Here is a 25,923-nt window from a genome sequence, read left to right as displayed (position 1 = left end):
ATGCATATCCGGCTTTTCTTCCATCTATCGTACACCCACCAGTCCCATATGCAGCTGACTCTTCATACACATCGACGAAACGACGTATTATCGACAAGTTGAGGAGGCCGAACATATACAATTACAAGTACCTCTTCTCCCTCGTCTCCTCATAGCACTGCACCTTATCCCCGACCTCGAACCCCTCCCAGTCCTCAAACCCAATGCCGCACTCGCTATTCTTCGGCATCTCGAGCACATCCTTCTTGACGTTCTTCAGCGACGACAGCGTACCTAATCACCATTAGCAGTCGCCCCAACCCCCATTTTTGTCAGAAACAAAGAACAAACTCACCTTCATACACATTCTCCTCCCCCCTAACCACCCTCACAAGCGCCCCCTTCTTAATGACCCCATTCCGCACCTTACTCCCGGCAATAACCATCTTCTTCCGCCCCGCGAGCGTAATGCTAAACATCTGCGCCACCTCCGCCTCCCCCGTCACGCGCTTGACCACGCTCGGCGGCAGCCGCTCGCTCAACAGCGCCCGCACGTCCTCAGACAGCCGATAAATAATATTCGAGTCTAGAATTTTCACCCCCTTCTCCTCCGCCAGCGCCGCAATCTGCGGCGGGATCGCCGTGTTGAAGTTGATGATGTGCCCCTTCGCAGCCGCAGCATGCTGCACGTCGAACTCGGACGGTGGGCCCACGCCCGAGCGCAGGATCGAGCAAGCGACCTCCGCGTTGCCGAGAGGCGCGATGGAGTCGGTGACGGCCTCGACGGAGCCCGAGACGTCGGCTTTGACGATGAAGGGGATGATTTCGGGCCCGGAGGCTTTCGCGACCACCTCCTCCACAGCGGCCGGGTCGGCCTCGCCTGTGGCTTCGGCGGCAGCGGCGGCGGCAGCCTTCTCTTTCTCTACGCGCTCGGTCTCAAATCGGCGGGCTTCGTTGATAGCTTCCATGTCCTTCGCGAGGCGGATGCGCTCCTCAGCATCTGCGCGGAACTCAGAGACAGCGGACGCTTTCTGCTCGTCAGGGGCCTGGAGGACCTCGTCGCCGGCGAGGGGCTGCTCGCGCCAGCCGTCGACTTCGACGGGCATGCCGGGGCTGACGGCGTCGATGTGCGCGCCGGCTTCGTTCCTGAGCGTGCGGACGCGCGCCCAGGTCGTGCCGGCGACGAGGATGTCGCCAACATGGAGTGTGCCGCGGCGGATGAGGAGGGTGGCGACGCGGCCGGACTTGCGGGTTGTGCCTTCGAGGACCCAGCCCTCCACGGGGCCTTCGGGGTCGGCGCGGTGGTCGAGGATCTCGGAGAGGGTGACGATGGATTCTTCGAGCTCGGGCATGCCTGTGCCTGTCTTGCCGCTGACGCAGACGACCTGGGTTTCGCCGCCGAAGTCTTCGACGTCGACGCCGTGGCGGGCGAGGTCTTGCTTCACGCGGTCTGGGTTCGCTTCTTCTTTGTCGATTTTGTTGATGGCGACGATGATGGGGACGTTGGCGGATTGGGCGTGCTTGATCGCTTCGATGGTCTGGGGCTTGACGGAGTCGTCGGCGGCGACGACGAGGATGACAATATCAGTTACATTTGCTCCGCGCTGTCGCATAGATAGGAAGGCGGCGTGACCAGGCGTGTCTAAGAACGTGATGGTCTTTCCAGATTCCAGAGGTACGCTGAAAGCGCCGATGTGCTGGGTGATGCCACCGAATTCAGATGCGGCTACACTCGAGTTTCGCAAGAAGTCCAGGATAGTAGTCTTGCCGTGATCAACATGACCCATGATAGTAACGACCGGAGGTCTAGCCGGTAGTATGGAAACGTCCTCAGGTAAAGGAGCAGGATGCAAGTCGATGTCCTCTTCCGCGGTTTGTATTATGGGCTCAAAGTTGTATTCCATAGCCACCAGAGCCGAGTTCTCCGCGTTGAGAATGTGATCATTTTGGATGTCCTCGAACCCGAGTTCTTCGAGTTTATGGACGAAGTCTTCCACTCGAATCTTCAGTGCGGAGGCAAGATTCGTCACGCTGATGTACTCTGGAAGCTGGATTGGAGTTGGCTCGGTCTTTGTCAACTGAGCTCTCCTCTTCTCCTCTTTCCTTCGTCGTTTGCGTTCTGCCCTAGCCATGCCTTCGTCCATTTCGTCCTCCTGGGCCGATGATCGCGCGATCCGCATTCCCTTCTTACGACGATCCTTCTCATATGCCGGCTCTTCCTCTTTCTGGGTGAAACGCGCAGAGCGTCGCCGCCATGCTTCAGCTGCAGCTCGCTTCTCTGCATCGTAATGATCAGTGGCGGATACAATGCTCGAGGCCTCTACCGAAGCCGTTGAATTTCGTTCCTTGACGCCCGATAGCCCGTCGTTGCGCCCTTCTTGGAGTGGTGCATTTTGGCCAACATCCTTCAAACGTGACACGGGTACAAACTGCTGTACGGTGGGGCAGTCACTTCCTCTATGTCCTGGCTCCCCACATCTGAAGCATTTGAAACCTCCTATGGATTCCCTTGCCAAGGGCACATACGGTCTTGATTGTGGTTTGTCCGGCTGGTTATTCGCCTGCGTGAACCCCCCTAGCAACCGTTCCAGTTCGCTATCATCTCTCTGCCGTCGCGGCTCGCTGCGCTGAGGGTTCTTTTCCATACTCTTTAGGAAGTCTCCCAAGCCTCTGCTAGGAGCCGTAGACTCGCTTCTCCTGAAATTTGAAGCTTGTGATCCATCTCGACTGCCAGAAGCCTGACCACTTTCGCCCCTCTTTCTCAAATGTGTCCAATTAAACGCTCCTTCTGGATCCATCGGGAATGCTTCTGGCGTGGGAGGGCCATGAGAGTGGGTTGAGTCAATTCGGCGGACAGTCAATCGTCCGCCCGGGGGCCTCGATGGCGGTTTAACTGGATCTCTTCGAGCGGGGCTGATCAGTCCGAATCCCCTTCTATCGTGTCCTTGCGAACTGTTTGTATTCTGCGGTGTCCTTGATGCATTCTGTGCCCGCTGCCTCTGGAGGTTATCCCTGATCCTCTGCTCTTCCCGTGTCAGTCCGCCTAGAGGAGTACTCAGTCCAAGCCCGCCTCTTTCCTGCCGTTGCGGAGCTGGTGCGCCCCTGGCTGCAAGAGCAGCCTGCTGTACCGCCTGTCCCTGACGTTGCTTCTGTAGATTGTCCCTTATCCTCTGCTCCTCCGCAGTCAGTCTGGGTAAGCGTGTTACAGCCGCGCCGAACGATTGGCCCCATCCATCGCTCGAGGCAGCCGGAGGTTGCTGATGATCATCATGTCGTACTCGTGTAGCAGAGGCCGACTGGGGCGCGTTATTAGAGTAATGAAGGTTGCGCTGTTGAGCTACGGTTGAGCGGCGAATTGATGGGATGATGCCATCAAAGCCACCTCGATTCGCGCAAAAGATGCAGATGTTCCGGGTAGGTGGCCCCTACATTCTATTAGCAAGAATTGTATAGATGATAACCAGACTAACTTACCCTCACGAGACTGGAACTCCTCATAGTTGTCGTTGATGGTTGAAGCGCATTGAATGCCAAAAATTTCGGGAGAGACGTCCGGCCAATCTCTATGTCTCAATCAGGCTTAGCGCATTTGGCTAGGGATCAATTCTGGATTATCATCTCATGTCACGTTTCTCCAGCATTCGTAGGATTATAACAAAAGGTTCATTGCGGTCTCTCTACAGCGGTGGTAGTTTCACTATGGAGCTATCGGACCCGTGGGATATTTCAAAGATTCAGTGAGTGGCCCTTCCATGTCGAATCAAACAAGCCGAAACCATGCTCTTCTCCCGAATTACCACCTCAATTCTCCCAACATATCCAAACAGCATTTAGTCTAATGTAATACTGTTATTAGAACAGCCGTCCTATCCTGACCCACTAATGTTAATAACGGACTGCGCTTTCATCGTCGTCGAGCCGGCTCAGTGTTCAGATTGATTGGATGGTGCTTAGAACTCCTTCAACCACCTCATCATCTTCTTCTAGCTTTTGAGCCTTAAGACGCCTTGCCTTCCGCTTTTCCTTGACTTGAAACGCCAATCGATCGACATCGACCTGCGTCAGCATTTCCGATCGAATGCGCGCCAGGTTCTCTGGGTTGTAGTTGATATGCTGGAACCCCGCCATGAACTCCCATGATGTGACCGACACTGACAACTGTACCTCTTCACGGCGCAGAACGGTCCAGAAAGGTTGTATCAGATCCAGCGCGGGCCCAGCGCGCATGCCTCCACCGATATCTGCAGGGATGTGGGGACGTCCGACGTTGTATAGCTCTACCTCTACTCGCTGCAAGCGCTCTAGATTTGTGATAACGTACTGGCAGAGCTCGGCGCTAGATCGCCTCCCGACTTTTAGTACACAATCCTGCTCGTATGGGGCGAGGAGAATCTTGATCCCTTCAACCCGAGCCCGGGCCTCCTGTGAGAGCATGTTCAGCCAGGCGACGGTGGCGTAGCACTGGTACCGTCCCAGTCCATGTCCACTTGAAGCCCCATCGAGAACGTGGAACGTACGGCCTTTGTATAGATACTGGAAAGCCTCGTTGTAGATCAGTCGGCTGACTCGGAGGATCGAGGTGCCAGGCCGACTACTAGCAAGCTCGGCGGGAGTAGGCTTTCGTATACTCATGCTAGGGCCTCTCGGGGCGCCAGATACGTCGAGCCTTTTGCTGGTGGAGAGACGAACTTCGGGTCCTGGGCATGTGTATCTCATATATGCATGCTCCCCATTCCTGTCTGGCCGTGGACAGCTGCACATGGCATCTTCTTCAACCTTGACAACGCCCTTGAAGTCGATATAGGGCCAGTCCGTAGTGTAGTTGATAGAGGTCAGTTCAAGTCCTGGCTGAGGCCCCAACATGCACTCGTAGATCATGATGCGAATGTCGACAGGGAGATGGAGGAATCGAAATGGTCCTCTAGAGTCCATGGAGAATCTTGCATTTCGGGTTCTATTAACTCGGGCAGCTCTTCGTGAGAACGATGCCGTAGGAAACTGTGAGAGAAGATCGTTTGTGCCTGCAACGAGCTCGTCCATATCCTCCGGCCGGGACTGCCTAGGACGTCTCCGACTAGCACTCGCTGTTGGAATAGGGTTTGACATAACTGCGATCCGATATGATTGTGGCCAGACAGGGAGAGCTACCTTTGATTACGGTACTTATAAACTCCTGATGGTGACTGCTTGGTTGAAAGAATTGATATCCAATGACACTAATTCAGATGTCAGGCTACACCCCCAGCTCTGTCGGAATCAAGACTTAAAAGCAAACGGGATTATGGACACGTTACGATGGCCCTTCAAGCAGTGGTTCACGTGCTTTTACTCGGCTTTGTGTTTGATTGATGAAGCAAGAGATGGTAGTTTGTCGGAAGTGCAAGTTACGTGGACTTTGTAGGTACCTAGGTAGTGCAGGGATCTACGGTGTGGCGCAGGGAGCCAGCCGAGCCACAGAATCCACCTCCAGCCTCGGCCACCCTCCGAGCTTCACGACACCAACTGCAACGCCAAATCAAATACGGAGTAGAGCTAGAAGACTCCTACCATCGAGGAATTGACCAGACTAAGTTAGAATCATTAAACCCGCCGCAGCTATGACATCGGGTCCCTGGACACCTCTCTATTCCACATCACCACCTCCTTGACTTGACGACAATACCCACCGAGATACCCAACTTCTTCAAACCCCGTATTCTCTTCGTTACCCAGAAAGGCCATTGAAGCTCATTCAATATGTAAGTTATCTTCGATCGCTCCACACCATCCCCATCTAACACCCCTCCTCCCAGGTCCTCCCTCCTCACGAGCTTCGGCCTGCGCGCCGCGTCCCCAACCACCCCCATCTCCTCCTACACGGCCCACTATATCATCCTAAACTTCATCTTCGCCTACGCGGCGCTCTCCTCGCGCGGTCTCAAGAACGCCTACAAACTCGACCACAATGTCTCCCCGCGCGAAGACGTCTTCAAATACGGCGAGCGAGCCGTCGCGTCCGGCAAAATCACCCAGGAGCAATTGAACATGTTAAAGCGCAACGAGGGCGCGCACGCGAACGCGGCCGAGAACTTCCCTATGTTTGTGGGGAGTTTGCTGTAGGCACATCAGGCGGGGGTGCCGTTCGATGTAATTAATACGAGTGCTGTGGCTTACACGGTTGTGAGGGTGGTGTATGCGGGACTGTATTTGGGGATAAGCAGTCATAAGGCGGGTTATCTGAGGAGTGTGGCGTGGTGGGCGGGGAATTCGGTGTGTTTTCGGATGCTTTGGCTTGGGGGAAAGGCGGTTAATGTGGGGCCATGAAGATATTATAAGGGAGATTGAGTGGTGTTTACATGAGATGTCAAATCTCTCAATGTGCACGGTATGTCATGATCCGAATCTATATCTCGTTTCTTATCTGGCTCAATGGAGCCAATGGCAAGATCTACTGCGTATGCTTTTGTTCTCATCTTCAAAGACTCTGATTTTCCACCACTGCAAACCCATCGTCTCCAAGCTTTACATTCCAAACCCTTCTTACCCTCCATTTCCCTCTCCCTTAACTACCTGTCCGGCCCCTCTCCATCGACGACGCCCTAAATCAACCCCGCCTCCCCAGGAATCAACGTCCCATTCTCAATCGCCGCCCCGTGCCCCCTAGCCAAATACCCATAAACCGGGAAATACCGATCCAAAAACGGAATCACCTCTGCCGAACCAGGCGTTGCCCTCCAATCCCTCATCAAATCACAAACAATCGCAAACAAACTAACGATCTGCACGCCCACCCTCGCCATCCGGTCATTGGAGATATCCCGTATCAGCGTACTCGTCGTCCCGGATGCTTCAGCGTTCGCCCACACGCTGTAGCCCTCGGCGCGGAGAGACAAAGCGAGGAACGCCGTGCAGACGTCCGTCGTGATGCCGGCAATGATGATTTGGGACTTGCCGGTGGCTTTGATGGCGGCGCGGAAGTCGGCGTTGTCCCAGGCGTCGACTTCGCCTTGACGCTTGATGAGGGGGGCATTGGGGTACATTTCGAGGATTTCTTTGGGGAGGGGGCCGTTGGGGCCTAGAGGTTGTTAATTAGTAGACGTAGGGAACACAGGATTCGGGAGCTCAACTACCCGTCTGAGCGGACGTGGTCATGACGACGGGCAGGTCGAACAATTTGCCGATAGAGGCGTGCGCGATGATGTTGTCGCGGAAGACGGTCGGGTCCATGTCGCGGGCGACTGTGTAGAGACCGACTTGGAGATCGAGGACCACGAGAACCTGGGGTGGGTGTGAGAGCTGTTCGAGAAGGCTCAATAACTCGTCACAGATCCATGTACACTTGTATGCCGCTGCTTAAAGCTCCTTAAGGCATTTTTTAAGGTCCGAACTTTCTTCATCAGAACCTTCAATAAGCTTGCCGGGCCACCTCAGGCAGTGGCTGATAGGAGTACACACTTAGCTGTGTTGTGTGTTGCTTCCGGCTTCTATGAATATGTTGAAGCACCACAAGCAGTGGCAGAACAGTGTACATGGATCAATGACGAGGCACTGTAGGAGGTGAGAGTCATACGGAATCATTCTTGTTCAAACGCTCCCATGAGACCACGGCTATCGGAAGATCAGAGACTGTATGTAAGACGGGACTTCCGAGTGTCGTCAACTTACTGTTCGCGCACACACCCGTAGCAAGCCCGAGGGCGGCCAGGAAAGAGAGAGCTCCGAATTTCATTCTTGAGGAAGTTGGATATGCTCGTGGGAGTAGTTCCTTTCTTCTCTATCTTGCGTCCGAGGGATCTGCTGGCTTGAAGAATATTTAATGCAGCTCTCTCTCTCCCTTATAGTGCCCCAACACCCCTGGAACCGGCACAATGATTCCAAATCTCAGGAAGGTCCCAATTCCTCGGCCTTGCTCGCTCCACCGAGGCGACATGCATCCATATTGCATGCGTGGAGACAGTTCGCTTGGTAAGGTCTTGGTGATACACTTCTCGTGAAGTTTCTCGCTGCCGTCGAATTATCACACACCGCATGTGGAACAGCGTGGCCGTTGGCGGGATGCTTCCCCACATCCGCCAATGCAGCTGACACGGATAGTGGAGTCGACTCCAGAAGTTAAAGTTTTTACAGCTCGAGCGAGGGGAGGTAGTCAAAGCACGAGGCTGGTACCAAGCCCGAGACTCTGCTGACACAGGGTTGTGTCATGGAGAGGTGAGGTCTAGCCGAGGGTTGCATAGATTACGTACGAAATCGTGCGTGTTGGATCCCTGCGACGGAGGACAAGGGCCCTGGTACTTGCAGCGGAAAGACGGTGCTTGAGGCTTGAGGCTCTGTTTACGAGGAATTCGTCAGCATGGACAAATGCGAGGCCAAGACTTTGAGCAGTGTATTCTCTTAGGAGTGCCATCTAGCCCTTTGGACGCGGAAAACTCGCAGGAAGATTTCATCATCACCATGTTTGAACGCCGGACAATATTTGATCAGGGATCAGGGTTGTGCGATCTCCGTTTGGGATTACGGCTTAAAGACTGTACGGGTAGGAAATTCTAATTGTGCAACAAGGCTGACATATTCCCAGAGCAGTCCCAACACCTTACGGTGTTCGCTGCAGCGTACAAAGTTTGCTTAAGACTTGTCCCCGTGCGGAACCTAAGCGATCATGAAATACACCCTGGAGTCCAATGCCTGATTGGAAATAGTCCATGGAAAAGAGACCGGCGCCCACCAACTGTCGACCAACTGTCCACTCTGCGACACTACCCACTTCCCAACCTTCTACGCAAATGACCCTGCTGGGAGCTGTCTAGGCTTTGGTTACTTGCCGCCGTAGAGGATGTATAGTGCAGCAACAGCAGCTACGAGAAGTGCGAGGAGACTATAGTCCAAAAGCTTTGGAGCCCTGGCCATCTGATCGTGATATACGTCCATTGTCTGGGTGTAGTTGAATTGTCGAGATTGGGTTTCTGCCGTATTGTCATGGATGTCAAGCTGATCTAGGTCTTTCCACAGATCGGTTCCGATTGGCCCATTGAATTGGAGTGCTTGGTGACTCGTAGTATTGTTCCGTGTGGTTATCTTTTGGCCACTCGTAGCTCCCGCCAACTTGTCGAGATCTTCCTGGGTCAGAATGACCTTCCCGTTGTCTAGCTTTTGTTAGCCTTGCAGCGCAATGACGAGGTTACGACATACCCTCGGGGATTTTGTCTTTTACTAAATTGGCGATGTTCAGTTCGCGTTCTTTTCCCATGATTTTCTGTACCTCGGCGTTCGTCTTGACAACGAGAGGTTTATCTACGATTCTATTTTTGTGAATATCCACTGAGAGCCAGCGTGAGGAGTAAGCCGACCGTAACTAAACCAACGTGAGCGATCCGTTGCAATCGACCATGTTAGTGGACCTGGACAATCCAATCAAGGACCAGGCCAAGGTCCAACCTGGATTGATCGGGTTGTAATCCAGTGAATTGACCCCGCATGCGCGTTTTAGGACGCGTTCTGTGGCTTTTCACGCGTTGTTTTAATCCCCCCACGGCCCCTACAGGTACCCCTTTTCTAGGCACAGGGTGAATAGAGGTCTGTGCGCAGTATATAAATGGTTCAGGCCGGTCATAATCCCTCTCTAATAAACAGTGCTAAGTGGTCGATTAGGAATAGATTGCGAGCTATACCCCTCTAACTCGCTTCGTCGGCTTACTCCTCACACTGCTGAGAGTCCAACATTGACTGCGAGCAGTGCGCCGTTCAAGTACTGCTCCGCGTTACGAAGCTCATTCATCGTCTTGTCAAACTCTTTTCTTTCACTTTTCCCAAACACAAATTTATGCCAAACCCCTCCTTTTGAAGAGGTGTCGTCGATGAGCTTACGGAGCTCCTAGCTTCTCTTTTTGATGCTGTCTGCACATTTACCCACATGGTCTGTCTTCAAGGTGTCAATCTTTCCGATTAGTTCCAGGTCTACTTTCAGGTCTCCGTTCGTCATCTCGAGGCTAGCAAGGGATGCTGAAATGTCTTCGAAGTGGCTTTTGCTTTCTTTTCGAGCATCTCAAATGCCCCTAATCAATTTGATGCTCTGCTCAAGGACTCCTGATGCGGCAGCTACGGTGGCAAAGATCTCAGCCTACCACGAATAGTTAGCTTGTCTTTTGAAACAAAGGAATTCACGTATAATACCATGATGACAAATATTTCGAGAAGACTCAGCGGCCACACCACAGTCTCTGGGTCACTGTGGCGTAGTGCATGCGTGCGATTTCGAATCGTCACCAATAACATAGGCAATGATATTGCCTCCAACATTGTGCCTTGGCTGAAACGAACACGAGGCTGTACATGTTTCGCCTTTGCTGCCTAAGTGTCTGATTATAACTACGAACGCGACTCTTCGGCTGAGAAATGCAGGCTCGATTTCAGGCTCGTATCCCAACTCGCAGACCAATCAGAATTGTCCAATCCCCGATCGAACCGCGAATCTGCCTTTTACTGTGTATTTCTTTTCTCATATAGGCAGCGCGGTACTTGGCATACTTTTGGCGAATAGACCTTGCATTTTGCGGCTGAGAATCGTCCATCTAGCCAATTATACGCTTGTAGCCAAGCCCGTCTTCGTTTTTCTCAGCAACAGACAACAAACGTATCGGCGCAAACAGCGCGCAGTTGCACTCTTCCCTATCATCAGTTCCTATAACGACTTGCAGCTTTGTTCAATTAGTACGCTCGAATTCTTGCTTGGAAAAGATGGATCAACCTGTCCGAAAATCAAGTCTCGAATAACCGGGCTGCGGGCAGCGCTCTCCAGGTCAACGCTCCCGTAGGAAGAGATGTTATAAAGAATCAGGTCAACTTCGGCCCAACAGGTAGTCTTCCTCGTCCATTCCCTCGGTAATATTATCGGGCCATCTTGTGACTGACAGACAACGGATAGGCCAGTCTGCGGAAACTGATCAAGAGCGATGTCGTAAAGCTCTTTCCAAAACAAACCCTTATTCGAATCATGGCTATCAAAACATCATTACAGATCGGGGTAACGTGTTGAACGGTACTTGCCGGTGGATTGAAGAAGATGATGATTTCAGGGAATGGAGACGCCAAAGCGACAAGATTCTTTGGATCCGCGGAGGTCCTGGCAAGGGCGAGACGTTTCTTTCTATACATTTGACAGAGTATCTGAAAGGTCAACATCTTCGCCAGCCATTGATTGGACTGCCCAGACCTTTAGTCCTTACATTCTTCTGCAGTTATGCCAACATCGAACGCACTGTTAGTGTTTTCGTCGTCCGAAGCCTCCTAGCGCAGCTTCCCGAGGCCGATGGATCCCTCTATGAGGACGTTCCTCCCGCTTTCAGAGACCACGAAGCACGGAAAGACGACTTGTTTAGCAATGACAACCAAGAAGCGATGTGGGGGCTAGTTGTGAAGATGCTTGGTCGCGTCAAGTGGCAGGTGTATCTCGTGCTTGATGGGCCTGATGAATGCGAAGATGCATCGATCAATTTCCTTCAAATAAAGCTGCAGCATCTATACTCGACAGTGACGAAAGCTTAGGTCCAGAAGATTGGTACCATTATCGTCAGTCGGGGGCTCCGTCAGTCCGTAGAATGCGCCCGGAAGATTGACTTGGATCAACCTAATACAAAACGAGAAAAGAAACTTGAGCTCTTTGCAAGAAGCTATTTACGAAATTGTTTATCCATTAGCCAATCGAACCAAGAAAAGCTGGTACACATTCTCGTATCCCACGCGGAAGGCAGGTACCTTTGGTTGTCATTGACCATATCAGTGCTAAAGGGCACCCCACATCTGATGGACAGTATCCTGAAGGACCGAAATATTGTTCAATCTTTCTTACCGCAAGGACTAGACCCAATCTACCACCGCATCCTCGGAAGTATACCTCAAGGAAGCCGGTCTCAGGTTGCCAGGATCCTGCGCTGTGTTGGCTCAGCTCATCGACCTTTATCAGCAAACGAAATCGCAGCGTTTGCCGATATACCAGATGACAAAATAGACATTTGGCTAGGACAATGTGGAAATCTTCTTGCTTTAGACCACAACGCTGGTGTTTACAGGCTGGTTCACTTCTCACTCAAAGAACATCTTCTCGGTCTTAGTGCTTCCCGTTTTTCGAACAGTCTCATGCCGCGGGAGATGCTGCTTTGGGCCCTAGATTTGATGTTGGCAGTAAGCCCCTTTTTACGGCGCTGGTGCTCCCAAATCATTACACTACTAGTCATATTCATAATCTGGTACTCCCAATATTCTGGTTGCGACTGGCGCACGACTCTCATTCTTGCTATCCTTGCTTTCGTGGCGGCCGACTACCTACATCGAAACACGACGATTGGATTCTTCGCATATTCTTCGCTCTTTAAAGCCATCACAAATTTCGACAGGGCCTCATGGTCACTGCTTCATCGGCAGAGAGCCTTTCTCAAAAGCCTCCACTGGCATTGCCAAGGAACAAGGCCATCAGTATATACTTGAACGAATGCTCACGCTGATGAAAACCCATTTTCATTGCAAGCAGCGAAAAGGGCTGCCACTCGGGCCGCTGTCACCAGAATCAAGGGAACGGTGTCTCGACGAAACACTGCCCAGCCACATCCAATATTGCTGTCGAGACTGGATTGGTCACTTATGCGATAGCGGTCTTGCTTTGCACGAGACTGATATTGTTCACAATTTTCTTCAAGGGTCTCTTCTACATTGGCTAGAATGCCTCGGGCTTCTGTCTGCTGTTTGGGAGGGATCTTGGGGTATTTCCCAAATTCGCTCTCGTGTTGAGGTAGGTTGAAGCAGTTCATTTAAATCATTTCACGTCGTTAATAAAACCACAGCCCAAGCATGTCCGATTCTATGCGTTCATTTCTGATGCCGCGAAATTCGTATTGGCAAACGAAACTCTCATCGATTTGGCGCCTCGACAGGCTTCCATATCTGCTCTTCTTCGAGCTCCGAAATCAAGGTTGGTACGACAACAGTTCTGCAGCCTGTTGCCCACCTGGATATTGTAATATCCCGAGCCAGATGTGTTGTGGAACGGCGATTTGTTCCAAACTCTTGAGAATCAAGATTTGTTGGCTTGCTCACCAGATGGCACCTTGCTGGTGACGCATGCAATACACAACATAATCTGCCTGTGGCGTTTCAATCTTTACTCGCTGTCTCTGATCCAAGAAATATGTCCATTCGACGATCAAAGATGTGTATATGCCAATTTCTCAATTGATGGCAATATTCTCACTATTGCGGGAGGAGCTTATCGGATACTGCAGATGAGGAAAACCGCAAGTCCGCAGATTCTCCAGTATGAGCAGCACTTAGAATATCAACTTGATACTACCTTGAAGTATTTTGACCAGTACCACGAGGGCTGCAACACACCTGGTTCCAATCCCTTAGGCATCACAACGTCTTCGTCTGACGGTAAAATGCTCGCAGTTGGGGTCGGAAAACGTGTGCTATTGTATCAGCTGGGGGTCAACTCGACAAAGTTCTTGACGCCCTCATCCACTGGCGATCATCCTGAAAGGGTGGTGGATATACAATTTGCCCCAGCGAATGATGATCTCCTCGCGATTATGAAAACTAGAGACATATGTATCTGGAAAATACATCCAGAAAGGCTTGAACAGACTTTCAATCTTCTATATCATGACAGGAACTTAGATCGACATCCATGGCGCTACTCCGAACCTGTGAATGTAACATTATCTCCTGATGAAAACACGCTTGTAAGGACTTGGAAAACTCGGGTGGAGTTATGGGATCGCAGCGATCGATCGAAAGCGCCGCTCAAATTGCCGTCATTCGAGACCTCCAGAAGCGTGGACCAGCCGACAGGGATATGCTCCTTAGCCCTTGGTGTTTTCGACGGCATTTTGCTACTTGCCTTGGCCCTCAGTGAGGGGCGTGTAGAGCTTTGGGATGTCAGTTTGACTTCGCTCATTTTGTTATGTTCCATCAACACTCAGTTCATCTTCAGCCCTGTTCGCCTGGGTCTAATATCTGGAAATGGAAGAACCCTTTTATGGTCCTAAGGCCCGCGTGACCATAGCACTCCAGTCAAAATATAGAATGTTCGCTCATACTTGGGGACTTTTGCACGACTAGAAGCTGAAAAATCAAGGAGCCGCCGCTTTGAAGCGCATCTGGTTGACCTAACGGTCACAAACGGAACTGCTCTTCTGGCAACTCTAAATGGAAACAACATATCCAGCGAAACAGTTGAACTGTGGCAACTTGACCGCTCTGCCGTACACTGTGTGCCGAAGCTATTGCGAAGGATCCGGGCCGAAGGCGTTTTGGACGTGTCGGTAACTTCATTTTCAGACGGCTGCGAGGAGAAAGTCCGTCTAGCATTGCTCAAGCACTGCTCAATCGAAATATGGAATTTCGATGCTGACCCCCTTCAGCTGATGAGCAAGGTTAGTTTGACCAAAGATTTCACATATCATGCCGGAGAGGGATTCATCGATATGAGCGCAAGTGAAGAAAGTGGTAAAGTGTGGATCGCTACGAATTTCGACACTGTTATGAATATCGCAGGGCGGCCGACCCTAGGCATAGTGCAGGTATGGCAGCTTGATGAGCATGGCTTGCCCCTAAAGCACGAGGTCGTCTATCATGATACGAAATGCGATCATGTGGCTGTGCACTACTCGGCGGCAGAAGACAGCATACTGCTGGCATACTCGTCGTCCAGGGATGTGTTTGTTTACAGGCTTGAAGAAAGCGAGCAGAAAGCATCAATCCTTTCTCTACCATGCTACAACCTTCCATACCATGAGAAGCTAGCGTTCGGCCCCGGCGGTACCACTTTGGAGACATCAGAAGAAACCACTCAAATAATCATATTAATGCCTCAGCGTAAGACGTATCGGCGTGTAACAATGAGGGACGATTGGATATACATAAACGGAAGACCCACTGTCTGGTTGCCTTACGACTTAATGCCGACGAGACATACTGTTTGGTCAGAAGACACAATTTTCTACGTTGCCAGAGCATTCAACTTAAATGTCTGGAGGTTCGATATTGACACAGTACTTCGTCACCAAGAGGCCTGCGAATCACAGTGTCATTCTGCTCTACAGAAACACGACATTGGCTGGAAACTCGTTCGCGAGAGGAGTATCATCGCCTGCGAGGAGGTGCTCGCTTTCGAGGATAAACAAGAGTTGAAGTGTTGTAAAGAATGTCAAGGCCGGGGTAGAGTAACTAGATGTGATAGGACAATCCCCTGCTGAATTACCGGGCAGGAGGAGCTATAGAGGTCATTTCGCGTAAAAAAGATCAGTGTTGATTTCTAAGAAGCTTTCGAGCCGAGAAACTACGAGTTAACAGCATTCTTTTCCGACCTTATACTTCTCTTCTAATGCATCGTATATTTATTTATGTAGAAGATGTTCAGGAGGTCGTTGCATGTAATGCAGGTAGTGTAGAGATTGTGTAATTCTTATGGGCTAAAATTTCCTCCTAATTAGCAGCCAAAAATTCGCAATTCTTGGCTCATACACCCTCCCGTGGCGATTGGGGATCTATGCCACCACCCTGTTCAATAACTGAGCTAATTAGACTAACATTCAAGCAATAACCGATGTCTAGTTAGTTGGTCAATTTAGTTCTCGATTGTCAATAATCCGGGAAAATCGGCAATATTCGTGGATTGGTGTTTTGGGGGGCACACCCGCCTGTCAAGCATCATGATTTCAAAGCAGTCGCCGAACCGAGATACAAGTCATCAGCGCTTCCTTCCAACCGCATTTCCAGTCCTCATGTCCAGATTCTAGTTTCTAGTATCCCTTTCCAATCATCGTTTACCACTTTATGCTCCAATTCCCATTCTCGAATCGAAGACTCCGTTGATCCCGAGCTTGCATTGCTATGGCAGCTCCTAAGTCTGTCTTTCTCCTCGGCGCAGGCTACATTGGACAACACATCATCGATCTACTCCTTGCTGCCAAACACCCAGTGACAGCTCTTATCCGAAAAGCAGAGCAGGCTGCCGCATTCGAGAAAGCGGGTATCAAAACCGTCCTCGGCACTCTCGACGACACCGAGTTGATAACAGAGCAAGCCGCGCAACACGATGTAGCCATCAACACGGCCTCCTGCGATCACCTACCGAGCGTGAAAGCAGTGTTAGCTGGCATACGACAGCGCGTTCTCGCACGCCAGCCGAGCATCTACATACACACCAGCGGGACGCTTCTACTCACCGATGAAGCAAAGGGGGCGTACAAAAGCGACAAAGTCTACCGCGACGACGTGCCAGCAGACATAGACGCCTTGCCACCCACGGCGCCGCATCGCCACGTCGACCTAGCCATCGTCCTGGCAGCACGCGACTTTGGCGACAAAGCTCAGATTGCTATCATCATTCCGCCGGCGGTCCATGGATTCAACCCTGCCCACAACCGCCTCTCAGTTGCCTTGCCACAGCTGGTGCGCTTTGCGCTGAAGCACGGCTTTTCGGGTTATGTGGGCGAGGGTCGTAACGTGTGGAACGCGACCCATGTCGCTGATCTTGGACGCGCATATACGACGCTGCTTTCATATATAGAGACTACAGCCTCATCGGCTCTGCTGGAGAATCCCTATTTCTTTACTGGTGGACAAGAGTTTTCATGGCGTGAAGCGGCGGAGCACGTTAGCCGGGTGCTCTATAAATTGGGCAGGATTCCGAGTCCTGAGCCTAAAGCATTTGTCGAGTCTGACTTCGGGGATGTCTATGGTCCTAGAACCCCGATTGTTCTCGGCGGTAACGCCAGGAATCGCGCGATTAGGTTGTCGCAACTTGGTTGGGAGCATAAGGAGAAAGATATTTGGTCTAGCTTAGAGGAAGACGAGATTCCTTTTATATTAGCGACGCAGAAGTAAATAGAATAGAAGTCCGAATTCCAGCCTCTCGTAAATCGGACGAGATTTTTCATGACTTGAAAAGTGTCTTTCCTCGTCGAAAGACTCACAAGGTGCGATTCAGAAAACTCAGCAGCGGAGTAAATAGTCGTAGGTCTTGCGGTTTTAAAAATAACTTTGAATATTGGGAAAAGCATTCCCGACTTCTGAGGAACCGCTCCGATGTCTGCTTAAAATAATCAGAAATCGACAGATGTAAAGCGACTGAATAGCACATCTCATCTTTCAGATGTATCATCATGATGTCACAGAAACTACCTCGAATTGATACCTAGTCTTATCGTCAATCCCAAAGTATTTCTGAAGCTCCATTAAATACCTGTGACTTTTGTCGTACGTACCCCTGAGACGCTTCTCAAAATATTTGAATCTCCGGAACACTATCACGAACTTGAATTGCAACCCACAGCCTTCTACGACACTGAGCTCCGAATCGATCAATTGGATACTAGAGAATCTTGTGCGGGACTAACTATTTAGAGCCAGGATCAGACCAATCAGGATAACGACCAACTTGTCGACCAAATGGTTCCGGTTTTCTACCTTCCAAGATGTCCTTTAGATCGGCCTCAAAGTCTTCTTTAGGCAGCCCCAGTTTCTCATTCCAGGTCTTGCCAGTGAAATTACAGAATCCAGGTTTGCCAAAGATGCTAGATTGAATGAGCGGAAAAGCAGCCTTGCTGTTACCATCACGGAACTCTTTGCTCTTTCCCTCGATAACAAGTGCGGAGTCCACATTTGAAATTTCCCAAGACTGTCCGGTGAGCTTCTCCAGCGCCGTAACCATTTCGTTTTGGGTGACAGTGTGAGAGGCCAGAAAGACGTGCCGGTTCCTAGTAGCTTCGAGATTTGGAGCCGAAAGACTTCTCACGAGCGCAAGCCCGACTGTGCTAGTGTTGGTAGCAGAAAAGGCGACGTCGCCGCCGTCCCAGATCGCTGCCTTGCGATTCTGAAAGTCAAACCCTATTGAGCCAAACTTGCTGCCCTAGGAAGTTCTCGTCAGCTCTTAGGCTTGATATCAAGGAAACGCCCATTACTTACCCAGTCGAAAAATAGGCCAGGGATTACACTCGTCCAACTAAACGCTTCGCTTTCTTTACTCTTCAGATAGTCAATGGTCTCCACCTTTGGCCCGAAAGCCGGGACGATGTTCAAAACTTCGGGACTGGTGGTATCACTTCCGAATTCGCTAGGTATAAAACGTTTCACACCTGCTGCGATAGCGGCATCAATGATTCGAGCCTGGTCTCGGAAACCTTCGACGCCGCCAAGGGTGCAAATGACGGCGTCTTGGCCTGCGAGATTCTGGGACAGCGATTCGCTGCTGAAGTCGGTCTTGATAACTTTAACCGACTCTGGGAAGACGGCATTGGATTCTTTCCGGCTGAAGACGGTGACATTAAAGGGCGAGTTGACGAACTGATTTAGCACTGTTGGACCTAGATTTCCAGAAGCCTGGATTAAGGTGTTTTTTAGTCTATGGTCACTACAATCTAAGAGGAAAATACCTACACCAATGATGACGACGTTCTTGATGTTGGACATTCTAAACGACAGGATTTCGATACAGGGAGTTGTTTGATTTCATATGCGGTAACAACCTGATTGATGGCATGAAAGTGCTTCGCTTGAAGTGTTGGTCTTTCGACTGTCAATTAAGCTTACGGAGCTTCGCGAAGTTCACTCGCAACTCCTTTATCTTCAGTCGTGTCCTCCCTTGTTCCTCCGCGACCTCGCACAGCGATTCGGCCTTTATTTGTCATCATTGATCCGAGGCTTAAGATTGCAATCAGTAAACAACATATAAAGCAATCACCACCAAGAAAGAGGATTCATCGCTACTGAGACAGATTCGTAAGCGAGTTCGTAAGATAGCGGAAATATTCCGGGGTCTTCGTTTGCCGTGTAGTGTCTGAGGGTCTTGTAGCTAGTCTACAACGAGAAGCTTTGGCTTTGGTAGAGGGATGGTCGATAACTGCTAAGACGAGATGGCATATTGTGAAATGAAGACAGTACTTACTGGAGCTTACTTTTTGCAGGCGACTTAGCTCAGGGTCATTCTTACCGCACCGGCTGCTTCAATACGCAACCTTTCCCGGCTAAACAGACATTACTAACTTCAATGCTATCTAGCTTTAGTTGTGTCCAGCTTACGGCGCACTTGCTTCTCGAATGGCGGATTTCCAGGCTCTATACGCAATAAAAGAATAAACTTCGGCTTCAAATGAGCCAAATTCTAGGCACGAATACTATGAGAAAAGGACAAAAGGAATACAAAGGACGGATCCTACGGCTGCGGCATCAAAGTCGCCGAAAACACACTCTCACATTATACAACTGCACTCTCTCTGATTCGAGCTCTTCGCGGTGCCGTTTTTCACCAATTCCCCCTCTTGGAAAGACCAACAATGTTAATCTCTGGTTTGCGCTAGGTGTCTTAGGCGGCACCGCTAGCCTTCTTCAAATCCTCGGCATGGAGCCTTTTCCAGCTTCCGAAAAAGCCGATCAGGCAAGCGAATCCAAACGTCCCGACCGTAATCGCGAAGACGACCTTGAGGCCCGCCATGTACGCCGCGACAATATCCGGCACCTGAGCCGCCGTGAACGCCGAGCGAATCTGCGTGGCGCCGGTCGCGAGGACTATCGCGGGATTCACTCCAGGAGCCGTGGAGGCTAGGGTGGAGATCATTCTGTTGTTGAATGCCGACTGCGCTGCTGAGAGGCAGAACGAGCCGCCGATCATTTGGAAGACTGAGCACACTGGTTATTGATCGTTCTTTAAGGGGGAGGTCGTGAAAGAGAGAGATACTCACAGAAAATTATAGCCGTGGCAGACGACATATCCTCAGGTTTCGCGTTGACCTGTACGACGGCGATGGCGGTTTGGAACGTTCCCCCTGCGGCAAAGCCGCACAGGATCTGGAAGCCGATCCATTTGCCAGCAGAGGTGTCGACGTCGAGCGTGTAGAAAAGGCCGGAGCTGATCGTTCCGATTGCAGCGCCCACGACCATGAATGGAGTGGCGTAGCCGGCTTTGGATAGCGCGACGCCTTGGAGAGTGGCCGCTATGGTGAGCGTGATGATGAGGGGGAGGTTGCGCACGCCTGACCCGATAGGGCTGACGTTGTAGACGCTTTGGAAGTAAATCGGGAGGTAGTAGAGGATGGTGAAGTAGGAGCCGGCAAAGAAGAATTGGAAGATGCAGCTGACCCACACCGAGCGTTGTTTGAACTGAATTACGGGGGAACAAAATTAGCCGGATTCTGCTTTCAAGAGAGCACTAAAGGATAACGTACCAAGCGTGGTACTATCATGGCACGCTCGCCCTGAAAGATCTCCCAAACGACGCAGGTAACGGTGAGCGCGAAGGAGCCAACCAGCAGACCGATTACAACGCTGCTCTTCCAAGGCTTCGTCTGCCCACCATACTCGAGCGCCAGGATGTATGAGACTATCAAGCCCATAACGAGCGCCGCGCCGATGAGGTCCATCTGCAGCAGCTTCTCCCTCCAACTAGCTTCCGCCGGCTTCGCGTCCTTCGGGGTATGAAAGAAGAGCAGCACCATCAAGGCTGCCAACCCCCCAATCGGCAAATTGATATAGAAGCACCACCGCCAGCTAACCTTATCCGAGAACGCGCCACCAAGCAGCGGGCCCAGCACAGCAGCAATCCCATATGTCGCGCCCGTGTAGCCGATCAACTGCGGCCGCTTCTGCGGCTCGGCCGCAAACCCGATAATCGTGAACGCGCCAGTGGCAATGCCCGCGCCGCCGAAGCCTGCGATGGCGCGCCCGACGATTAGGGTTGTGGGGTTCTGGGCCACGGCGCAGATCAGGCTGCCGATTTCGAAGATGACCATGGCGGCGATGAAGTAGGTTTTAAGAGGGAAGTATTTGAAGAATTTGCCCCAGGTTGATTGGAAAGCGCCGAAGGTCATAAAGTAGGCGGAGCCATACCATGCTACCTTGTCGAGGCCGTGAAACTCGTCTGTGATTTTGGGGATTGCGGTGGCGATAATAGTCTTTTGAGGAGAGGGAGGGTCAGCCGTCATTATCTTTGGAGAGGGAAGCAAGCGCTTACGTTGTCGAGGGCTATCAAGAAGGTGCTGAGCATGAGAGAGAGTACAATAATGGCGAGGCGCGTTCCATGGGGGTACTCGCTCGTGGGCGCATCTAGTGGCTCGACTGGTCTGGCATTTTCCTCTGCTTTCTCGGTGTCCAGTGGTTTCAAATCTTGGGAGAGGTCATCGTTATGCGCTCCCTTTTCGGTCTCGAAATCGGGACTCGCCATCACCCTCTTGGTATGCTGTCCTGTCGTTGAGAAAGATAAAATCTAGCGAATTGGTTGCACTGACGTAGAAGCTTTATCGACTGTTGGGGTTCTTTCTCTTCTTTTACGATACTGCCTCAGATTCTCAACTCTTAGGAAAGAGGTTTCAGGGGTTGATTAAAAGAATCCAGGTGCGGACCTTAAGAAGTATTTTAACTCGAAAGATCTTACCCATTAGAAAGCAAGGGGTTTCTCGGGTGAGAAGTCGGGCGCATGGGCCTGTGTCATGACGCGGAGGAGCTGCAAGCTATCTTTTTTGCTCCGCCGAACCTCGGGGGAGTCGCTGAGAGGCGTGATGGTGGGTGGGCTATGCGAGCTGCGTATATGTAAGCTTCCCCACTACAATTAAGCAAACGGAAACTAATGCAAGAATTCAGTCGAGCTCCGAGGTCTGGATAAAAAAGTGCTGAGTCGGTTGACTACCTGATAGAAGGAGGGCTGACAGGGGAAAGGACTCCTTGGACATAGAGCGTAGACATTCGCCATTCGAGTAGCAGCTGCACTGCAAGCTGTACTCGACGAAAGCCAGAAAGCAAAAAAGTTAGTGATGTCTCGTTGGCCTTGGAAAGTCTGCATATCGAGGCAACTGGCGTAGTAAAATCGATCCAGGGCCAGTTCCCGAATGCAATGATTTCTGTCTTATCCAAGCTCTGGTTGTAATCCTTGGCGGGGACGCCTATAACAATCTAGCTATAGAGTGCAGAAGACGCAGCGGCTTTGAAACTATCCGGAAGACGATGGATACGTGTACAGCTCCATCTCATTCTTCTGTTCAGGCCAGATATTGAATGCCGCTCTTCTCTCCACCGCCTACATTCTTGTCCGTGACCTAGGCACAACACATTCTGTCATTTTCTTCCGATCCTCGTCAGGGTTTGAACCATTGCGAGCAGTATATAGAAAACCCTATGTCTTCCAAGTTTAGGATCCACTTAGATCGCCCTGCCAAGTTGGGCCCCAGTCGGCATCCCCGCCTCCATCACCAATCTGGCCACTTGTCCCCTTCATCAAGCTGTCAAAGAAGGCGGTGTCAACGCCCTGGAAGACCCAATCATTCATGCCTGCAGCTACACCAGGGTATAGATCTTGCTGCTGCATGAATTCGTCTCCGATAACGGCACCGGGAAGCTGTACAGCGTCCGAGACAGCCTGTAGTTCCCCAGTCCGCCGTTGTTCCGGTCGCTGGTGGGACGGGGGCGAAACGTTGTCGAGTTCAGTATCATCAACAAGACTTGCTGAAACATTGGCGGATGGTTGGCCGAAATCATTCGTTGATATGTGATTGGGAACGTGGACGGACCCAATGCCGCCTATCGTAATGGGCCCTCCAAGGTCCTGCGAATGAGGGGACATCCTGAGCGTTTCGATAGACCTGATACCCTCGCGGGCGATTCTGATAGTGCCGAAGTAGGGGACATTGATAATCAGCACGTTGCGCTCGTCCTCATGGTAGCTCTCAGCCCATTGGACCTTCTGCGTACTGTATCTCTGTCCTTGGGCCGCGTCTGCCTCGATCTTCAGCATGTGTTGCAGCAAATCTGCGCACCTGACGCCCAGCATGTCTTCGTTGAACTTGGAATTTACTTCCATATTCTCCAGCGCCTGCTCCACAGTGGCACGATCCCCAAGCCGCTGATGCGCCAACAGATTGTCCGTCTCTTTGAAGCGCCGGCTGACGAGGTGCGCGAGAATCAGAGTCATGCCTGCCACCAAAGCGAGAAAATCGGCCAGCCGGCAGCAGGCTGTGATACGGTTGAATGTGCGGAAGTCAACAAATCGTGTGAGGATCTCACGGCTGGCATTTACGCAGGTAATCTTGGAATAGTCGTTCTTGCGGTCATCGCTGGGACACAGCAAAAACGGCAGATGCAGCTGGTTGAGCAAGGTATAGTGAAACATCTGGTCCTTAACGCGCATACTCTCCGAGAAGGCCTCCTGCGAGTCCTTTTCTAATCCAGCAAAATTCGGCGGCCCCCAGAATTTGGCCGGCAGACACTCGGCCGTATTGAGCAGCTCCGTGTCAATTTCTTTCGTCATGGCTATAGCGCGCTGCGTCAGCCCGAGCTGGTTGCGTTCGAGCACCCTCGCCGAGATCACGGCATGGAAACGTTCTAGACGTTCACTAGGCGCGCTGTTCGCTAGTGCTGTGTCAGACCCCATGCTCACATCAGAGTTGCCTTGAGGAAGACCGAGCATCAAAGAGAGAAAGCGGTCCATGTAGACGATCCGAAACCACATGAATCGTGGGTCGATATTGGTGCTAGGATCAAGAACCTTCACCGGAGAATTGAATGGGCGATCGATGCCCATCAACTGCGCCGCTCCCATGGCTCTTCTGAGTGCGAGCCAGGCTCGTCGGATGTTCCCACAATTCAAGTGGAAGAACCCCTCCAGTAGAATGCACTCTAGGCTCTCCATAGTCCCTAATAGCGCTTCGTTTGTGGTCACCTGGTTGATAGCTGTATCTGAAAGTCTTTCCATGACGATGCGATGATGTTCAGATAGGCCGTGTATATGTTCATTGGGGGCAAAATGCAGCAATAATGATGAAATTAGGAGCATTTGTCTGGCCAACAGAACTGGATGAGTACTAGGAATAGGGATTTCCGCTAGCTTGGCGTCGTCTTCGATTGCTTCGCGATCCAGTTGGCTGCCCGACTTGACGTTGACGTTGTGGCAAAACATAGAGGATCCGTTGCCCGCCTTGAGTAGGATATACATGTCTTCTTGGGAGGGAAAAGCTGCAAGGAGAAGATGCGAGATCTTTTCATATTTACCCGCATCAGAAGGGGCAGCCCTGGCTGATATGGGCGTCTGAGAGTTTGGCGTGCGAAATGCTGGCGTTGAGTGGTGTATACGTGCGCCGTCGCTCTGTCGAGGGACTGTTTCCTGCGGAAATTAGCCATTAGTGACGGAAGGTTAAGTATTTGAACCCACCGGCGAAGGCTCATGAAATGATACAGACGAGATGGGCTCAGAGTCACTGGTGGGCGTGGGAGCAGCAGGTTCAGGTCTTCGGCCTTCCTCAGACGTCGATTGGGCTACACCTATTGCGGCACCGTGATGGACCTTGTTGACCAGCTGGTTCAGTAGAGCTTCGACGCGCACAATGCGGCCGACGCTGTCCTCTTCCCGAGTGGGCTCTTCAGGGAGCTCCTGACTGATGCACTTTACGCTACGCCGGCGGCAGGTAATGCACGTTGCATCTGTTGCTGATGCAAAGGTGCATCGAACTTTTCTCCGTTTGCATTCCCAGCAGCTGCGCGTTCCTTTCCGCAGTCTCCTGCGCTTAGTTTCAGGCTCAAGGTCCTCATACTCGTCCGGATCCATGCTTCCGGATGGATGAAGCTATTAGTTGCGGCTAGGTCGTTTCCTTGATGGTTACCTCGGTCCCGGTGCTCGTCGGAGATGCCATCTGGAGTGGACTGTCGATATGAAATCAGTGGGATAAGTTGCGAGCGACGACGTTTGTTGCTCGTTCCTCCGCCGAACTCGGCGGTATTGTTTGGCATGCCTCGGGACGTGATTTCGGCGGAACCTTAGGATAAGCGAAAACTCTTGTTGGACCTTTGGGTCGGGTCGACTTCCGCATGCACTCTAAAGGGACTAGTTAACGGACGTTGGACAGAAAGGTGAATTGAAGGTGCGAGCCCTGAGATGTAGCGGTTGACCCGAAGTTGGGCCACCCACAAGGTAGGCCTGTCTAACAGGTTACTCAGCGTCTTGTCACGTGCTTGTGCATATCTTCCTCCTGCCATTCAATAGCTAGTTTTGTTGTAATATCTGCCAAGCAAAATTTCTGGCACGTGACAGGGTCACCCAACTCAGCAGGGCTTAGCGGCCAGGCGCAAAAGTGCAGAGGTTTGTTGTTGTCATATCCGCCAAGAGATATTTGCGCGGCCCGGTCTAATATTATCCCAGCAGTGCTTGGCGGATGTTACAACAAAATTCCACACTTTACGAGACCTGCCTATACGGGTAATGGCTTTCTGGGCATACTTTTTAGACTTGCTGACACTCATTTAGGGGAGCGCTACTCGTACACCCCCTTTTCACTACACGTACCCCCCCTAATCGCTACACGTACACCCCCCTCCTCTTGGCGCTTCACCACCTTCTAATTGGCTCGGAACACTGTTCCGTAGCCTCCGATTCGCTCGCTTAACTCGCTTACTAATTCCGAATGCTCTCTCCAAATGCGGCCATGTACAACACAAGCAATCACATAATGCCAATTTGTATAGCCTTATGTACGAGCTCACGTACGAGCTCATGTATAGCCTCATGTACGAGCTCACGTACGAGCTCACGTACGGCCTCGTGTGTAGCATCACGTACGGCCTCGCGTATAGCATCACGTACGGCCTCGTGTATAGCATCACGTACAGCCTCGCGTATAGCATCACGTACGACCTCGCGTATAGCATCACGTATGGCCTCGTATATAGCATCACGTGTAGAGAGACGTAAAGGTGAATGCCCGGAGGAAGCTCCGGGCTCTCCGAGCCGATTAGAAGGTGGTGAAGCGCCAAGAGGAGGGGGGTGTACGTGCAGCGATTAGGGGGTGTACGTGTAGTGAAAAGGGGGTGTAAGAGTAGCGCTCCCCCTCATTTATACAACAGCTTTTGGCTCACATCTTGTCTTGATTCACTTTCCCTCTTACTGCTGCTCACCGGGCGTAATTCTGCTCACAAACAGGGGATACGGAGTTAACTCACAGG

The 25,923-nt window shown here is 51.4% G+C and overlaps 9 protein-coding genes across 9 annotated transcripts; 3 read left to right on the top strand and 6 right to left on the bottom strand.

The window, feature by feature from the left end:
- Positions 1-121: 121 nt before the first annotated feature.
- BDZ99DRAFT_435905 (initiation factor 2) lies at positions 122-2,624 on the bottom strand (the record flags this gene model as incomplete). The annotated part of the gene is made up of 2 exons (XM_033717506.1): positions 122-273; positions 335-2,624. 2 exons carry the CDS (start codon positions 2,622-2,624, stop codon positions 122-124), a joined length of 2,442 nt encoding a protein of 813 aa, XP_033582485.1.
- Positions 2,625-3,622: 998 nt separating this feature from the next.
- On the bottom strand, positions 3,623-5,352 carry BDZ99DRAFT_459371 (uncharacterized protein). The gene has a single exon (XM_033719152.1). It carries the CDS (start codon positions 4,909-4,911, stop codon positions 3,910-3,912), a length of 1,002 nt encoding a protein of 333 aa, XP_033582484.1. The 5' UTR covers positions 4,912-5,352; the 3' UTR covers positions 3,623-3,909.
- A 125-nt stretch (positions 5,353-5,477) lies between these two features.
- Positions 5,478-6,421, top strand: BDZ99DRAFT_459370 (uncharacterized protein). The gene is made up of 2 exons (XM_033719151.1): positions 5,478-5,717; positions 5,772-6,421. Coding segments are annotated over exons 1-2 (309 nt in total). The 5' UTR covers positions 5,478-5,715; the 3' UTR covers positions 6,079-6,421.
- Positions 6,376-8,067, bottom strand: BDZ99DRAFT_459367 (Isochorismatase hydrolase). The gene is made up of 4 exons (XM_033719150.1): positions 7,624-8,067; positions 7,529-7,566; positions 7,089-7,236; positions 6,376-7,033 (listed from the first exon to the last, which is right to left on the bottom strand). The coding sequence occupies exons 1-4, from the start codon at positions 7,685-7,687 to the stop codon at positions 6,558-6,560; spliced, it is 726 nt and encodes a 241-aa protein (XP_033582482.1). The 5' UTR covers positions 7,688-8,067; the 3' UTR covers positions 6,376-6,557.
- A 1,274-nt stretch (positions 8,068-9,341) lies between these two features.
- Positions 9,342-11,496, top strand: BDZ99DRAFT_567348 (uncharacterized protein; the record flags this gene model as incomplete). The annotated part of the gene is made up of 3 exons (XM_033727676.1): positions 9,342-9,383; positions 10,664-10,808; positions 10,877-11,496. 3 exons carry the CDS (start codon positions 9,342-9,344, stop codon positions 11,494-11,496), a joined length of 807 nt encoding a protein of 268 aa, XP_033582481.1.
- A 4,181-nt stretch (positions 11,497-15,677) lies between these two features.
- Positions 15,678-16,874, top strand: BDZ99DRAFT_459363 (NAD(P)-binding protein). The gene has a single exon (XM_033719149.1). The coding sequence runs from the start codon at positions 15,838-15,840 to the stop codon at positions 16,831-16,833; it is 996 nt and encodes a 331-aa protein (XP_033582480.1). The 5' UTR covers positions 15,678-15,837; the 3' UTR covers positions 16,834-16,874.
- Positions 16,875-17,344: 470 nt separating this feature from the next.
- On the bottom strand, positions 17,345-18,417 carry BDZ99DRAFT_472770 (NAD(P)-binding protein; the record flags this gene model as incomplete). Its single annotated transcript, XM_033721795.1, has 3 exons — positions 17,345-17,857; positions 17,914-18,327; positions 18,385-18,417. The coding sequence occupies 3 exons, from the start codon at positions 18,415-18,417 to the stop codon at positions 17,345-17,347; spliced, it is 960 nt and encodes a 319-aa protein (XP_033582479.1).
- An 892-nt stretch (positions 18,418-19,309) lies between these two features.
- On the bottom strand, positions 19,310-21,163 carry BDZ99DRAFT_516231 (MFS general substrate transporter; the record flags this gene model as incomplete). The annotated part of the gene is made up of 4 exons (XM_033725054.1): positions 19,310-19,623; positions 19,686-20,103; positions 20,169-20,894; positions 20,954-21,163. The coding sequence occupies 4 exons, from the start codon at positions 21,161-21,163 to the stop codon at positions 19,310-19,312; spliced, it is 1,668 nt and encodes a 555-aa protein (XP_033582478.1).
- A 960-nt stretch (positions 21,164-22,123) lies between these two features.
- BDZ99DRAFT_378845 (uncharacterized protein) lies at positions 22,124-24,532 on the bottom strand (the record flags this gene model as incomplete). The annotated part of the gene is made up of 2 exons (XM_033715127.1): positions 22,124-24,073; positions 24,305-24,532. 2 exons carry the CDS (start codon positions 24,530-24,532, stop codon positions 22,124-22,126), a joined length of 2,178 nt encoding a protein of 725 aa, XP_033582477.1.
- Positions 24,533-25,923: the final 1,391 nt, after the last annotated feature.

This window comes from Mytilinidion resinicola, assembly GCF_010093595.1.
Source record: "Mytilinidion resinicola strain CBS 304.34 unplaced genomic scaffold BDZ99scaffold_3, whole genome shotgun sequence".
NCBI lineage: Eukaryota > Fungi > Ascomycota > Dothideomycetes > Mytilinidiales > Mytilinidiaceae > Mytilinidion > Mytilinidion resinicola.
The sequence above is the reverse complement of the archived record's forward strand: the minus strand, read 5'-3'. Positions and strand labels throughout refer to the sequence as shown.